Below are 16,449 nucleotides of genomic sequence, written 5' to 3' on the forward strand. Positions count from 1 at the left end.
GAATGCCTGGCATCTGCCTAGAACTAGCCTATATAAATGCCATTATTGAGAAGCTCTTAATAGCATAAGGACATCGAATATCTTTTAACGTACACAAGGGCAAGCTCCACTTGCGAGACGAGTCTTCCTTAACAGTATGACGTTAATGGGAGAACGTATATGGCCAGGTCCCGTCTGAAGAGGTGGCCAATGGCCATGGCTCAATGAAGAGGTGGCCAATGGCCAGGTCCCGTCTGAAGAGGTGGCCAATGGCCATGGCTCAAATACACCCTTCTGGCAGGTGTGGGTGTCCCTGTGGTTTGACAGCATGACCACATCCCTTCCTCTGTCCTTTCTCTCCATTCTCCGTCTCCCTTCCTCCACCCTGTAGTGTTGTGGCTGGGGGCCCTGTAGTGCTGCTGGTTGTGGTTACATAAGCCCCCCCCCCCCCTCTCACACACACACACACACACACACACACACACACACACACACACACACACACACACACACACACACACACACACACACACACACACACACACACACACACACACACACACACACACACACACACACACAACCCCACCCCCCACCCGTACTCCCATCAGGGACTGCTGGGCTAATCCCCCCCGGGATGGTGCGCCTCGCTAATCCCACAGCGGGAGAATGGAGTTGAAGACATTAACTGGGATTACTACACAGGGGCCGTTTTGGAGCCAGAGCAGCCGCAGTCATCACAAAACCAACACCAAAACACAAACACACACACACACACACACACACACACAGTCACGCACACACATACCACTAGATAGACATGCTAATGTCCCTCGAGCTCCTTGGGTTTCCAGCGTGCATGCTTGAAATAGGCACCTCCACCATTACTTGGATGGATACAGCAGGTCCAGTGGGAACCTAAACCTCGTGAGCACCTCTACATTAAATTGGCACTGTTTTCCGAAATGTAACTAAATGCTTTGGAAAATAATCTGAAATAATATAAAGTATACATGATTTTAACATGCACAACACGTTATGAGACCTTTAATCTTGTAGCAATTTGCAAGCATTTGTGGAAATATTGGGGTCAAAATGTACTAGGATTTTGTATTATATGTAATTGCCTCATTGACCCATCATTTGTAAAACAAATCCAACATAAAATGTAAAAACATAAAAACTATTTATAGAACGGTTTACAATTCTACAAAAAGGTAATATCCTTATTTCATAATAAAACCCCACAACCTTTCATCATCCCAGACCACCAGAGGTGGTGCTTCTAGCACTGGATGCTTCCATTTAATGTGCAGGTCAAGTAATTAGTACAATAAAGTCACATGACCTACAGTACACCCCCGAATAAAACCCCACATCAATCGCAAAATGTGTCTGTTCCAAAATGAGTGACAGAGAACTCCAACGGTCCTCCAAAAAATGCAGTAGTAGTTGAGTGTAGTTATTGTGTAACTTTCATTTTCATTCCCCAAACAAAAACATGTATGCAATAGATCTGAAGGGAAATCTCTTGGGGGTCTGGAAACCTTTGAAAGTGAAGGTCATTCAATCATTGACTGAGTTAGAGAGTAAGACATGTGGACCGCATGCCAGTCTGCCAGTGCAAACAGGCAGAATGTGGGCCACCTATAATGCGCCGCATCGGCACAAAGGGCCCTGCGGAGCACAGCTCTGCTGCTTGGCTTCAGTCAGAGAAGACAATAAACAGGCCAAGTTAATGAGTCTTCTGGTCAGAGAGGTTTGCTGATAAGGGACAGACTTTTACAGCCTTGGTTGATAAAAGGGCTGTGGGGGTTGGAGGCTCGATCCGGGCCGCCTTGACCCAGAGAGACATGACAGGGCAGGGCTCCAACCAGCCAATGAATACAGTGCACGCAAACACACAGAGAGAGAAGGCCAGACAGACAGACAGACAGACACACAGGCAGATAGACGGGTGCTTCTTACAGCACGTGGTGGCTGCTGCCTTGCTAACAGGAAGCCGCAGCCTTACACGCTCGCTGGTGCTTTCCAACAACGCACCGCCACATTTATATCACTGCCGTTGCCCTTCCCTTCCTTCGACATGTCTTCTTCAACACTTGAACAGCCAGCGACGGCAAAGAAGAAGCTACACTTCATAGGCAGAGGAAATGTGTACTTTTATTACCTTTTTTGGCAGTTTCCATTTCTTCCTCAGTCCAGCGAGAGCTCTCATTCATCTCCAGATTGGCTGTAAAAAAAAAATGGAAAAGAGAACCACCGAGTTAGAGAAGACAAGGGGGGAGGGGAGGGGAGGGGGGGGTGGCGTGAGGTCAGACTTCGTCACTGAGTCAGTTAGGGAGTGACTGACAAGAGGAAGGAAAAGGTAGAAAAAGGACAAGCAAGAGAAGAAAAAAGAAAACTAAAGAAGAAGGTGCTGGTGGTGGAGGTGGGGGTGCAGGGAAGTCTTTGGTGTTGCTTACTGCGGCGCTGCAGCGCGGGTCGTTATGGACTGTTTGTTTTACATGGAGGAAGCAGGAAGCCCAGGAGAAAAAAGCCAGTTAATGATTATAGACATAACAACTGGCTTCTCTCTTTCCCCCTGCATGTGTGGAACACCACCAGCCGGCCTGACCCCGGCTCTGACTCGGCACACGTACAGCGCCAGGGTCGGAACTGATGGCGGCTACGTGTCCTCTGTGTGGGCTCATGAAGGGCACAGTGAGGCTGGGGCTAATGTTAGCATTAGCGAGGCAGGGTGAGACGGGACGGGGGGGACAAACATCAGCGAGGCCAGCTGCTGCTGAACACAGGCCCCTCCGGCCCACCCCAGGCCACCTGGGGATTCCCTGACACTACTAACCCTCAGCGGTACTCTGAGCACACTACCAAGTGCTGATACATCAAAAAACAGCCAATAGCCCGCAGCCAGGGTTGGTGTGTGTGTGTGTGTGTGTGTGTGTGTGTGTGTGTGTGTGTGTGTGTGTGTGTGTGTGTGTGTGTGTGTGTGTGTGTGTGTGTGTGTGTGTGTGTGTGTGTGTGTGTGTGTGTGTGTGTGTGAGACGTATCATCTGCAAGGAAACAAAGGGAGGCTGGCTACTGCTGCTGACACAACTGGTATTTTGTCCTTAAAATAATGCCATTTTTTTTTTCTTTTTGATTCAGGCGATGCACCTTGTACCATACAGACGTACAGTTAGCACACAGCTTGTTAATATCCTCAGCCGATGACAAAGAGGTAGTACTGTAAATGGAGAGCAACACTGGCCAAATAAGACAATTGAACTTTTCGATATTTCATGCAAGAAGACATTATAGCATTCCTGAGCGAGAAGAAGAGGGTGTGATTTTGAATGTGTGCGACTGGCCCATATGAACGCTGGCAGAGCGACAGTGCACTCTTGTGGCGTGGGACAGGAGCAGAGGTGGAACAGGCTGAGAGACAGGTCCCAATATGACAGATTACTTTAAGACAAGAATTATAGTTAGTAGACAGTTACAGTTAGAATGTAAAAAAAAAAATGAAATATTTCATCTTGTGGTGTGGGACAGGAGCAGAGGTGGAACAGCCTGAGAGACAGATCTCAATATGACAGATTACTTTAAGACAAGAATTATAGTTAGTAGACAGTTACAGTTAAGGCCTATTCATACGTTTTAGAGATGATAAGGAGAACTACAATATGACGTCACGCCGCGGTGGTCACCGCTCACACAAACACAAAGGAGAACTACAATATGACGTCACGCCGCGGTGGTCACCGCTCACACAATGAGAACTACAATATGACGTCACGCCGCGGTGGTCACCGCTCACACAAACACAAAGGAGAACTACAATATGACGTCACGCCGCGGTGGTCACCGCTCACACAAACACATCGTTCTGTTTTTACTAGGTCACCTAATTACCTAAAACTGGAGATTGAATAGGCCTTTAGAATGTAAAAATGAAATGTTTAATCCAAAATGCTATGCATTTTTGAAACATTTATCCTATCTGGAAGACATGTAAAAAACACAGATGATTCTGTTTTGTAAGCAAAAGTGTATTATATCATTATGCTTCACTTTCATGCAAGCATTAATTTTGTCAGAGCGGCGGTCACGTTCTAAATGTTGGATGAATCAATCAAACCCCTTAAAAAAGGCCAGTGTTAAAATGTACAGCAACACACCATCATTAAGTTATAAAAGGCCATTACTGTAAACCTTAGCTAATGATTAATTCATCCGTTATTTCTTACATTGTACATGTGGGGCTATATCTTGCGCCACCCCTTAACCCTTATCCCTAAACTTATTTGCCATTTTTTACTATTTAAAAAAACCTTTTACCTTTTGAATAGTTCAAATAGCTGATCTACAAGCTCACAACATGTAGATGTAGATCGGCTAGTTGAACTATATTAACCCATTTTGGGCGGGAACCCCTTTTGGTGTTTTAAACATTATGTTATAATTTAGCTATTGAAAAATAGCAGATCTACAAGCTCATAGCGCGCCACCGAGTGGCGCGCTACGAGCTTGTAGATCTGCTATTTTTGAAAAATCATAAAAATGTGGCGCAAATCTTTGAATATATATTCTTTCAAAGTGAATGTTTTTAACTCGGGTCTAAATGGGTTCAAATTATTTTCAAAATAGTAAAAAATGGCAAATACGTTTAGGGATAAGGGAGGCGCAAGAGGGAGCCCCGTATCTCACTGGCCTTCATTTGTCATCTTTTTATTATCTGTAAAGCAACTGAATTGAAACTTGCTACACTCTAGATGGTCCTCAGACGAGCCCTCCATCCTACACAAATCACTCTAGATCGTCCTCAGACGAGCCCTCCATCCTACACAAATCATGATTATACTAATCATAAGATATTATTGATTATGTTTCCCCTCAGCTCTCCCACTCTGATTACGGCAAATGGCTGTGTGGTGCGCCTGTTAACATAGGGCTGGGTGGTATTGACTAGATCAAACATTTTATCTGAATACTTCTTAATACATCGATAATGAGATGATATTCAAAGAGCTCAACACTTTTAATCCCTATCTGAGTGGATCAGATTTGGATTAGGGGTGTTACACATATTATTTGATTCATCAGAAACCTATATTTCCTATTGATATAATGTTTCCTGAGATAATTCTAGGATCACTGATGAGATATCAAAGTTATCAGAATACTGTTTTCAGGGTTTTGAACTACCCAACATCCAAATCTGATCCACTCGGGATAGGGATTAAAAGTTTTAAACTCTTAGGGCAGTATTATGCGTGTCTTAAGTACCAGGTCTTACAACTTAACTTAAGACCTGGAGGCGTGATCAATGCCATTTGGCTATTCTGAGTGGCCAAACAGCATTGACCACGCCTCCAGGTCTTAAGTTAAGTCATAAGACCTGGTACTTAAGACATGCATAATACTGCCCTTAGGCTCTGGGGATTAACATTAGCTATTGGTGCGTTCAGATACTTACAAACGACATTTTCGAGGAATGGTTAGTAAATGTGGATATAACGACCAAGTAGGTAGAGGCATTGTTCATTTCTTTCAGCTAACAAATTCCAATGTTTTCCGAAATGCAACCTTTAAGATAAGGCAGAGCTATATTACAGCCAAATTCTCATATCACATTATCACATTGCATTATATTTATACATTTCCCAGCTCTATGTTAATGACTTGCCCATCACTGCTGCCATGTTAAAAATACCCCGTCCAGTCCAGAGGCGATGGGGTTGGGACTGACCCAGTTCGCTGCTGAGGGGTGGAGTCGTGGTCTCATCCACCTCACTGGTCATGGAGCGGGTGATTCGACCCTTGCGGTGGCCTTGGCTGTTGGCCGTGCGTCGACCCTTGAAAGCCACTGTGGGCTCTTTGTCCTCTCCATCCTCTCCGGAGGTATCGTCCCTACAAGGAGGAGGGTGGGAACATGGTCAGGCCGGTCATGGAGATGGGGACACAAATATCATTTAGGGGATTTAGCTCCAAACCATGCATAGAAATGGTAAATGGTGCATTTATATAGCACTTTTATCCAAAGCGCTTTACATAGATTGTGCATTACATTCAACCATTCACACACACATTCATACACCGAGGCGGAGGAAACCATGCAAGGCACCAACCTGCACATTTGGAGCAATTTGGGGTTCAGTGTCTTGCTCAAGGACACTTTGACACTAACTCTGGGGGAGCCCGGGATCGAACTGGTAACCGTGTGGTCCCCATCCGGCTGCTCTACCGGCCACTCTACCCCTGAGCCACTGCCGCCCCATAGACAAAGGTCAGTTTGGGACACCCATTTAACCATCTCCCCATAGACAAAGGTCAGTTTGGGACACCCATTTACCCATCTCCCCATAGACAAAGGTCAGTTTGGGACACCCATTTACCCATCTCCCCACTGCCTCACTGCCCCATAGACAAAGGTCAGTTTGGGACACCCATTTACCCATCTCCCCACTGCCTCAAACATGCAAGACAGGTTTCTGCTCCTACAGTTATACGTTAAGAAGGGGTTGTTACATTCGGATCCTTGGTTCTATCAAACTGAATAAATACATATTTTAATGGCTGTGAAGTGGTTGTGCTAAAGTCGCATTTTTCCATAGTGACCTTATCTGAGGAACAAATACTGCCACTGATGAATCAGTGAAAAGGCCAGCATCTGCCGGTACTGTTGGTAGACACAATATATCTATCTGTGGAAACACCGAAGGCACTTCATCGCCCACTACAATTCTATGTGCCTCAGCACTGCAATGACTTTCCTGATCCGCACCTGAGCACAGAGGTATTAGGTTGGACGAGGACAAGAGAGACTAGAGAATGACACATAAGGTTGCAATACTTAACACACACACCCATACAAACTGGACAGTCATACATTCCCTCAAGGCACGCACGCACACGCTCACACACACGCTCATGTGCGCACGCACACACGCACACGCTCATGCGCGCACACACACACTCATGCGCACACACACACACGCACACTCACGCGTGCACGTGTGCGACAGGTCTACAGAGAGAGAAGGTGTGCTTTTTTCCACAAGGTAATACATCCTGCGTCAGCACAATGGCAAACCAACAGACAGGCAGTGAAGTTGAACCCTCTTGCTCCGACATTCATCTTCTCCCCAGCCCCATTAATCTTACTAGAGGGAACTGATGGCACACTAAATATAGCAGAGCCAGCTGTGCCAGGGGTGACAGGCACGCAGCAGGGTGCATTTGGAGTCAGGGAGTCCCCCCTGGCCACACCTCAGAGCAGGAGGCAGCAGCCATGCTTCATCAACATCTCCCAGGCTGACAACACTGATAATGAATATGTTCTGCTGCAACCAGTGGGGAAAGAACCCTAATATACTGCACCACCTCACCTGGTAACTATACTGCACCACCTCACCTGGTAACTATACTGCACCACCTCACCTGGTAACAACCAGAACACCACAAAGCACTAAAATACTGCACCACCTCACCTGGTAACTATACTGCACTACCTCACCTGGTAACAACCAGAACACCACAAAGCACTAATATACTGCACCACCTCACCTGGTAACAACCAGAACACCACAAAGCACTAATATACTGCACCACCTCACCTGGTAACAACCAGAACACCACAAAGCACTAATATACTGCACCACCTCACCTGGTAACAACCAGAACACCACAAAGCACTAATATACTGCACCACCTCACCTGGTAACAACCAGAACACCACAAAGCACAGTAGTCAACAATGCAATATACATTTAATCTCCCCCCCAGTCAGGTGCAAAGGAGCAACTTGGACACTCAGGCATGAAGGAAGCATGAGTTCAAGTCCGTTGCTCTCCCCATGTCCCCCATATATGGGGACTAGGTTGGCAGAGGGTGTGTAGAGCCCAGGATCACATTAGATAATTGACAAATGGGTTACAAAATCATTAAAAAAAAAAGTATGTATCATATGCTGTACACACATATATATACATACAAATGTTATAATTTGTTGTGTTATAACAGTTTCATGACAAGCCTAACGCTATTCAAGATTTTGCCATGTTTGGAAAAAAGGGCCTGCCAAAGTATTCAATCCTTGGCAAGCACTGTGCCTGAGAACACCACACACACACACACACACACACACACACACACACACACCCCCACACACACACACACACACACACACACACACACACACACACACACACACACACCCCCCCAACATCCTGGACATGTCATATTTCTCTACCAAAGAAAGCGAGACAAAGAGAAGAGTCCTGTGCATGAGCCAGAATGTTAAAAATGAGACTTTCAGTAGCCTGTTGGGAGACAAAGACAAACAGGAAGACAGCTGTTTTAACAGGGAGATCGACGCCTGCATTTGCACTGTACCGATGGAAAGTCTGGCTCAAGGTGAGGGAGTAACTATTACTAAAAAAAATGAAACACTGCAATGATTAGCTTTCCAGATCCGTTGCTCTACGCCAAATCTAACTCCTACTTCATTTGCTCTGCAACCCAGAAGCATTCTAAATGTGTATGTTGGACATGTGGGGAAAGAAGGGTGTGTCCTCAAGGCCCATTTATACTCCCTCCCTATACATAGAAAAATAAACACAGTATGTCCATTTCAAACGATGTAATCATCACTGCTCTAATACGTTCATACATCCTTTACTTTGACTTTGGATGTTAAGCAAAAACCCCACTAGAGGGCAGTTCAGTTCAGAGTCAAAACCTTTCTGACAACAAACATGGTGCTGGTTCTTTGCATGTTCTCCCCAAATCCCACTGTACCCTAGTACCCTCACAACAAACACGCAGTAATCAGGGTCTACTGCCTCCCACTGGTCAGCTTGATGGAATGGAAAGGAACTGGTTGGAATAACGTGTTCCTTCCACGCGCTACGTCCTACCAAGGAAACTCCCCCCTGTCAGCATCATGCATTGAAGGAAGCATGAGCCCAGTTCGGAGCTCTCCCCAGGTTGGCAGAGTGAGTGTAGCGCCCAGGATTACAGTTTACGCAATTGGCACCGGGTGAAAAATGAGTTACAAAATAAAACAAAAAGAACAACAACATGGTGACGGTACTTGTTCTAAAAGAGCTATTCTGTTTGTCCCGGTGCCCGGGGCAAAGTGACGTCATATACCACGCTGTATATGTTTAAACTTTCTCACTCGACAACCCATCCACAGAAAGTTCTGCCATGGTTTTTTTGTCTTGAAGGAAGTCATTTAGATGGGGTCTTGTCCAGAAAACATGCACAAAGTTGGATGAAATGAACGCAAAGAAATACATTAACAATAGTCTTTCTCAACAAATAAGATATTAACCTGCAATGCCAAAACAGAAGTGTGCAAGAAATTCAAATACATTTGGGCTATTTATATGATTTCCGATGAGTCTTACAGGGCAGACGGGCAGTGACTCCCTGTAATGACTAAATGGCACATACGGCATCTTTAGTGGTTGCTGTCCAATCGATTTGTGCTGCTGAAAAGCAACAATTCATATTCATATGAATTCATGTTTGAGGACTAGACAAAATAAACAATGTGCAGTCGTGACTGGTACTGAATGGAGCGGAGGAGAGATAGAATAGCTTTTGGTTTCCTAGTTCTCTTTATCAGCTACAGTTTGAGAGCAAACCCTTGTTTATTTTGAAAAGACGGGCCATTCTAACCAAACCAATCTAACTATACATATATATATATATATATATATATATATATATATATATATATATATGTGTGTGCACAGCATACGATACATACTTGCAATTGTAACATCATTACATCATAGTGTCCCATTTTCATTTTTTAAAGACAAGAATATAAGAATCACCTACACTCAATACATCAACAACAAAGCAAATAGAAACAGGAGGACACGAGACACAAGAAAGTAAGATTCTATATAGAATGCAAAGCTTTGTTGTCACCAGTCTATGCTCATTGTGCATTCAATCCTGAACTTTGCTTCCTTGCAAGGGAAGAGGAGCAATTATTTGCACTTGCACAAATCCTCCAGTGAGACAATTCAATCAGAACCTTATTTCTTGTGTTGACTGCATCTTTGTTTCTGAACAATCCCAGTTACAATGTCAAACACGCCTTTAATTCAACATTCATGTCATACAAGTCCATTCGCATCGTCTCATCCATGTCCGTCATTGACAGTATGCTGTGGGGTTACTATAGTAACCCGACACTGCACATGTCGAAGGAGGCAGATTGGGGGGCTCAACGCTGGGACTGGGGAGCTGTTCTCACATTCATTTATTTCTCGTGTGAATATATTGGCAATCGGCAGTATTTGGCCTGATGGTGCTCATACGAATATGTAGCCATATCGCCCAACTCTAATTCACAACATACCAGTTAATGATAGTCATGTATAAAATTACAGGCGAAGCCGTCAAGAAAGACCAAGGCCGCCATTTAGATATGGTTATTAAAGCTCTATTGGAGGGTGAAGACAGTATAACAAAAGCATTCGGCTCATCATTCTCACACAGTGAGGAAAACAAAGAAAGGGAAAGAAGGAGAGGACAGGGAAGGAGGACTCACTTCATTCCATCCTCTTTGTCTTCAGCCTCATTCTTCTCTTCATCCCTCTCTGCTTCCTTCTCTTTTTCCTTCTCTTCTTTGTCTTCCTGGCTGTTGCGGTTCACCTGTTGCTGCTGCTGCTGCTGCGGACCATGCTGTGACAAAAACAAGACACTCCATTACAGAGATGATCATGATCCCTGGTGGTAACCTGACACGCTGAGTCTGCACACCAACATGAATGCACTTCAACTAATGTAAACACATGCATATATGAACACTAACAGAGTGGAACACAAACACACACTAGCCCCTTTTATACCTGGCGCAACCTATACGTTGTTATACCTTTCAATCCGGATGCTACTTTGTTGCTATACATGTAGCAACATCATTATTTTTGAATATGAATTTGAAGGTTTTCAGAAACCTTAGGTTAATTTAAACTAAACTGCACGAGGAAGCTCGCTATGAAGATTGCGTCTTCTGACGTGATCACAGAAGCATTCTAATACACTCACAGGCAATCCATTGGCTGGGTCTGAGACTAAGGTGCACCTTGACCACCCCCCCAGGTAAAGGTGATAAAGGTGCCAATAAACCAATTAGTCTCCACTTCTGTGTAACTTCTCATGAAGATCACATGCATTGCTACAAAGTCTTGACTTCAGTGTGTTTGAGTTTACTAGGACAGGAGCGAATTCTGGTTCCACAAACTGCACCACTGGTGAGTTCCTGACTTTGAGGTTAAGAATTTCCTTGCACTATAAAATTCTATTCTGATAATCGGACGGCCAGCAAACGGCCCTGATTAAAAATCTAGCGACAGCTACACTATATTCTAGTGACAGCTAAGCTAGCTACTAGCTACAGCTACGCTGGCTACTAGTTGGACGGCCAGCACACGGCCCTGACTAGCCACAAGCCTGCTAAAGCTAAGCTAATAACAACTTAGCTTGGTTCCTGCAAAAGGACGCCCGGTGCTAGCTATTGTTAGCATCCCGCTAAGCTACCCTCCCCTCGTACTACTCCTGCTAACGGCCTGCAGAACGCTAAAGCAGTGATGTCGGGGAAGAGCAGAAACCAACGTCGCAAGGCTAATGATAAGCCCGCGGTGCTGCAGAAGCACTGTGAGACATGCTCCAACTGGATGGCCGGCGAGGACAAACACGAGGACTGTGTCCGTTGTTTGGGCCTGCAGCACGCTTTCGACGCCGTTCATAACCCGGGTGCCTGCTCCCTGTGTGACGGCGTCGACGCACGCATCATAACCCGCAGGCTAGTGCGTGCTAAGCAGTTCTTCGACGGAGCCATCCGACAACCAGAACCGGCAGACGACCGAGAGGTGGCCGATCAATTGGCGGAGGAGAGACGGGACGCATTGGACCCCGCTCGTTACTCTGAGGGTGATTATGCCGACCTACCGTCTACTTCCCGCGCGAAGCGGGCGGTTAAGAAAGCCAAACAAGCAGCTAGGAAAGCTCTGGCTGACGAGGTTACGGCTCCAGCGGCTGCCGAAATCCCGCACTCCCCGCCTCGCCAACGTACGAGGCGCACAGATCGTCCTTCCCCTGTCGAGCAACACGCCGGCGATGAAGAACAGTCCTCGGAGGGAGACCGGAGCCAGAGCTCCAGCGGTAGCTCCTCTTCTTCCTACTCTGAGGGCTCTTCTGAGAGTGAGTCAGAATCGGAGTCTGAGGGACGCCTCAGAGCCACTCTCATCGCAGGAATGCCGCCTCAGACGGCGGCCCGGACTGAGCCCAAGCCCCGGGCTGGGACTGAGGCTCTGGCTACAACAGCTCCGGATGAAACCGAGCCACAGAGCACGGCGGTGCCTGACACGGCACCCCAGACCGATGCTCAGAACCGAGCCCCTGCTCGGTCCCGAGTCGTCCTCGAGATGGACAAGTCAGAGCTGATTGATGTCTTCAAGAAGGCTACTGAACGCAGCGGTCTAACGTGGCCAGCTGAAGCTACTCCAGCGGCGGCTGCGACGGACACGGCCTGGGATGATTTCGGTAAGGATCCGGACGCTCCCCGAGCCAAACAGATCCTACCCTTGGCTAAGGGTTTCACGGGGGCGCTCGGTGAATCCTGGGAGCACCCCTACACCCACTCCTTCCTACCCACACATAAGAAAGAGCTTGATTGTGTCGCCATGAAGAAAGTGGGTCTGGAATCTCTGCCCGAGATGGACAGATTCCTGGCTTCTCATCTCCTACATGTCCCCGAAGTCGCCCCACCAAAGGAGCCGAAATTCGCTCTCACACAGGAAAACGACATGTCCACAATGGTGAAGAAGGCATACGCGACGCTTACGGGCTCCGTGAAAGCCATCAACGCCATCACACTACTCCAGGGCTCTGTCTCCCACATTTTCAAAACATCGGGAGAGGCATTGAATCTGGAGCAGCTCTACGAGCTACGGAGGCTCCATAAAGAGGCGCTCGCGCTGACAAGGTACAACACGGAGATGACGGGAAAGGCAATGGCTACTCTAGTAGTACTAGAACGGGCTAGATGGCTAAACCACTCCGAAACCAAAGAGAGAGCCTCTCTCCTGGACCAACCCATCCTGCAAGACAATCTTTTCTCTGGCACGGTGGCCGATCTCACGGCCAGACACGAAGATAGAGAGAAAAAGAAGCAGGCGGCGCAGGCTTTCATGCCGACGGAGAAAAAGCCTCCGCCAGGTAACAAAAGAAATAGATCCTCGTATGGCCGCTCTATGAACCGGAGGGACAACGAGAGGGAGCGCGGCTCCAGGCCTCCTTTCAAGGCTCCAGCGGCTGCCAGAGCCCCCTCTGCTTCGGGAGGCCAGTACCAACACCAACACCGACAACAGTCACAGCAGGATCGCAAGAAGGACAACGGGCCTCACGGCCAGCCTCCTTCCGCGGCGGCGGGACGGAAGCGTCAACGCCACGTGCACAACAACAACAAGCAGCAGCGTAAATGACACTGCGCCGAGCCTCGGGGAGACGTTGATGGAATCCGTCTCCCTCCGCCCCCACGTTCTGGGAAGAGCTTACGCTGGCGGCGTAGTAGCCTCGGGCTTTACGCCACTAGCGCAGAGAGCACCGGACAGAATGAGCGTTGTTGCACCGATTTTTGCGAAAGAAATGTCGTTGCATACTGTACCTCCCCTGTCCCCCTCCCTGATTCAAATAAAAATGTTGTGTGGAACAAAATGTTTGAATCCTTGCCAGAACACACGGGGTATGAGCCCACTGCCACGCAGGTCAATGAAACGACCCGCGGCAGTCGGACGAAACGCAGATATTTTGACAGCGCATCAGAGCGCTGCAAAAAGGCACAAGCACCATGCCAGTTTGATGGCCCCGTCGCTAGGGGGGCGCCGTTTTACCACGGCTGAACATGGTGCCAGTGTTAACCAAGGTAACACAATGCCTGCCGCGGGAGGCACCCACTCTAACTCAAAAAAGAGTAGGGCTGACAATAAATCCTCTGACGCGGTGCGTTTCAAAATGGATAGAGTGCGGCGCACACACCTGGGTGGTGGACACCGTGAGGAAAGGCTACAAGCTGCAGTTCTCCGCAGAACCACCCACATTCGAGAAGATAATATTCTCTCAGGCAAGCGGACAGGCAGCCGTCATTTTGCGAAACGAAATAATTTCCCTGCTGGCCAAGAATGCCATTCAGGAAGTACCTCCAGATCAGAGCCTAAACGGTTTCTACAGTCGGTATTTTCTGGTAAAGAAAAAAGGGGGGGGGATGCGTCCTATTCTGGACCTCCGAGCCCTCAACCGATATCTGAAGGATTTTCGTTTCAAGATGCTGACAAATGCGGCACTGTTACGCATGATACGCAAAAGGGATTGGTTCACGTCAGTGGACCTCAAGGACGCCTATTTTCATGTCCCGATTTACCCGCCGCACAGGAAGTTCCTGCGGTTCGGGTTCGGAGGACGGGTTTACGAATACCTAGTTCTCCCTTTCGGGATGTCCTTGAGCCCCCGAGTGTTTGTGAAGTGTACTCAAGCGGCCATAGCCCCTTTGAGACAACGGGGAGTTCGCATAGCGAGCTATATCGACGACTGGCTCCTGCTTGCGCAGTCGGAAAGCGAGGCACGACTCCACACCAGCTGGGTAGTGAGTCACCTGCAGTCTCTGGGTTTCAGTCTGAACTACGAAAAGAGCGTGCTCATACCAGCGAGGTCAACAGACTTCATAGGTTTAACACTGGACTCTGTCTCCCTCACGGCTCGGCTGTCACAGGACAGAATGACTTCCGTTCTGAAGTGCGCGAGCTCGTTCCAGGTGGGACGCAGGGTCCCTTTTCGTACGTGCCAGAAAATGGCGGGACTCATGGCTTCTGCTATAACCGTGTTACGGTTAGGCAGACTGTACATGAGACCTTTTCAGAGGTGGATGCTCTCACTCAGGGTGCCCAACGATCGCCGTCATCGCCTGGTTACAGTCCAAACGGAGTGTATATCGGCGCTGCATCCATGGAGAGACAGGTCATTTCTTTCCGAAGGGGTGTCCATGGGTCTGGTCGTGTCGAGGAAGATCATCACTACGGATGCCAGTATGACTGGGTGGGGCGCCACCCACGAGGGCAGAACTGCCAGGGGAGTGTGGGGCGACGAACTGAGGACCGCCCACATCAACTATCTAGAGCTGATGGCAGTATGGTTAGCCGTACGACACTTCGAACCCCTCATCAAGGATTGTCACGTCCTGGTCAGGACGGACAATACGACGACCATGTGCTACGTCAACAAGCAAGGGGGACTACGATCCCGCCTGCTGCATGCGCTAGCACAAGACCTGACTCTGTGGTGCGACACACATTTGAGGTCAATCAGAGCCTCCCACGTCCCGGGGATACTGAACAGGGGAGCGGATCTTCTGTCCAGAGGGAGGTGCCACTATGCGGACTGGTCCCTACACGACGCGGTGGCAGCTCAGCTCTGGGACAGGTTCGGCCGACCACAAGTGGACCTGTTCGCCTCGGGGGAGAACGCGAAATGCCCGGAGTTCTTCTCCATAGCGGGACAGGAGTCTCTGGGCCTAGACGCGCTAGCGCACGTCTGGCCCGGAAGTCTGCTGTACGCGTTCCCTCCCATTTCCCTGATATCTCCAGTCCTGGAGAGAGTGAGAACCCAGGGCCTAGCGGTAATACTGATAGCTCCAGGGTGGGGCTCTTGGAGGTCGGAGATATCACCTCTCCTCTACGACCATCCGTGGCAGCTCCCGCTGCGCAGGGATCTGCTGACGCAAGCGAAGGGGGAAATCTTCCATCCACGGCCGGAAGACCTGGATCTATGGGCTTGGCCCGTGAGAGGATGAACCTTGACGCGGAAGGCCTGCCGCAGAGTGTCATCAACACTATACAGAGTGCGAGAGCTCGGTCAACCAGGGAGGCCTACGACGGGAGGTGGCGTGCGTTTGAGAAATGGTGTCTACAGACGCAGGCGGTGCCTTTTCAGGCATCTGTGAAAGTGATTCTGTCTTTCCTTCAGAGTCTGATGGACAAGGGCCTGTCTTACAACTCCCTGAAGGTCTACCTGGCGGCTATTTCGGCCTGCCATGTTGGATTCGGGAATGGCACTGTCTGGGTGCACCCTCTAGTGCGTCGGTATATGGCCGGTGCGATGCGCCTCCTCCAGGTACCGAAGTCTATGGTTCCTTCGTGGGACCTCGCGCTGGTTTTGGACTCCTTGTCTCGACCGCCATTCGAGCCGTTGGCGTCAGTGGGGCTGCAGTTTTTGTCGTTGAAAACGGCGCTACTGCTGGCGTTGGTGACTGCTAAACGGGTCGGTGACATTCACGCTTTTTCAGTAAGCGAGGAGTGCACACGTTTTTCCGTGGACAGGACGAGGGTGGTCATTACGACCAACCCGGCTTTTGTGCCTAAGAACCAGTTGACCACCTGTATACCGGTGGACCTGGTGGAATTCTGTCCT

General features: G+C 48.4%; 1 protein-coding gene across 1 annotated transcript in view; it reads right to left on the minus strand.

The window, feature by feature from the left end:
• Positions 1–16,449, minus strand: part of ncor2 (nuclear receptor corepressor 2) — a 167,517-nt gene that overhangs the window by 57,305 nt on the left and 93,763 nt on the right. Inside the window, exons 15-17 of the mRNA XM_079516981.1 lie at positions 10,535–10,668; positions 5,711–5,871; positions 2,150–2,212 (exon numbers count right to left, since the gene is read on the minus strand). Coding sequence (XP_079373107.1) covers positions 2,150–2,212; positions 5,711–5,871; positions 10,535–10,668 — 358 coding nt within the window. The remainder of the gene's footprint in view (positions 1–2,149; positions 2,213–5,710; positions 5,872–10,534; positions 10,669–16,449) is intronic.

Source organism: Electrona antarctica (assembly GCF_951216825.1).
Source record: "Electrona antarctica genome assembly, chromosome: 12".
NCBI classification, from domain to species: domain Eukaryota; kingdom Metazoa; phylum Chordata; class Actinopteri; order Myctophiformes; family Myctophidae; genus Electrona; species Electrona antarctica.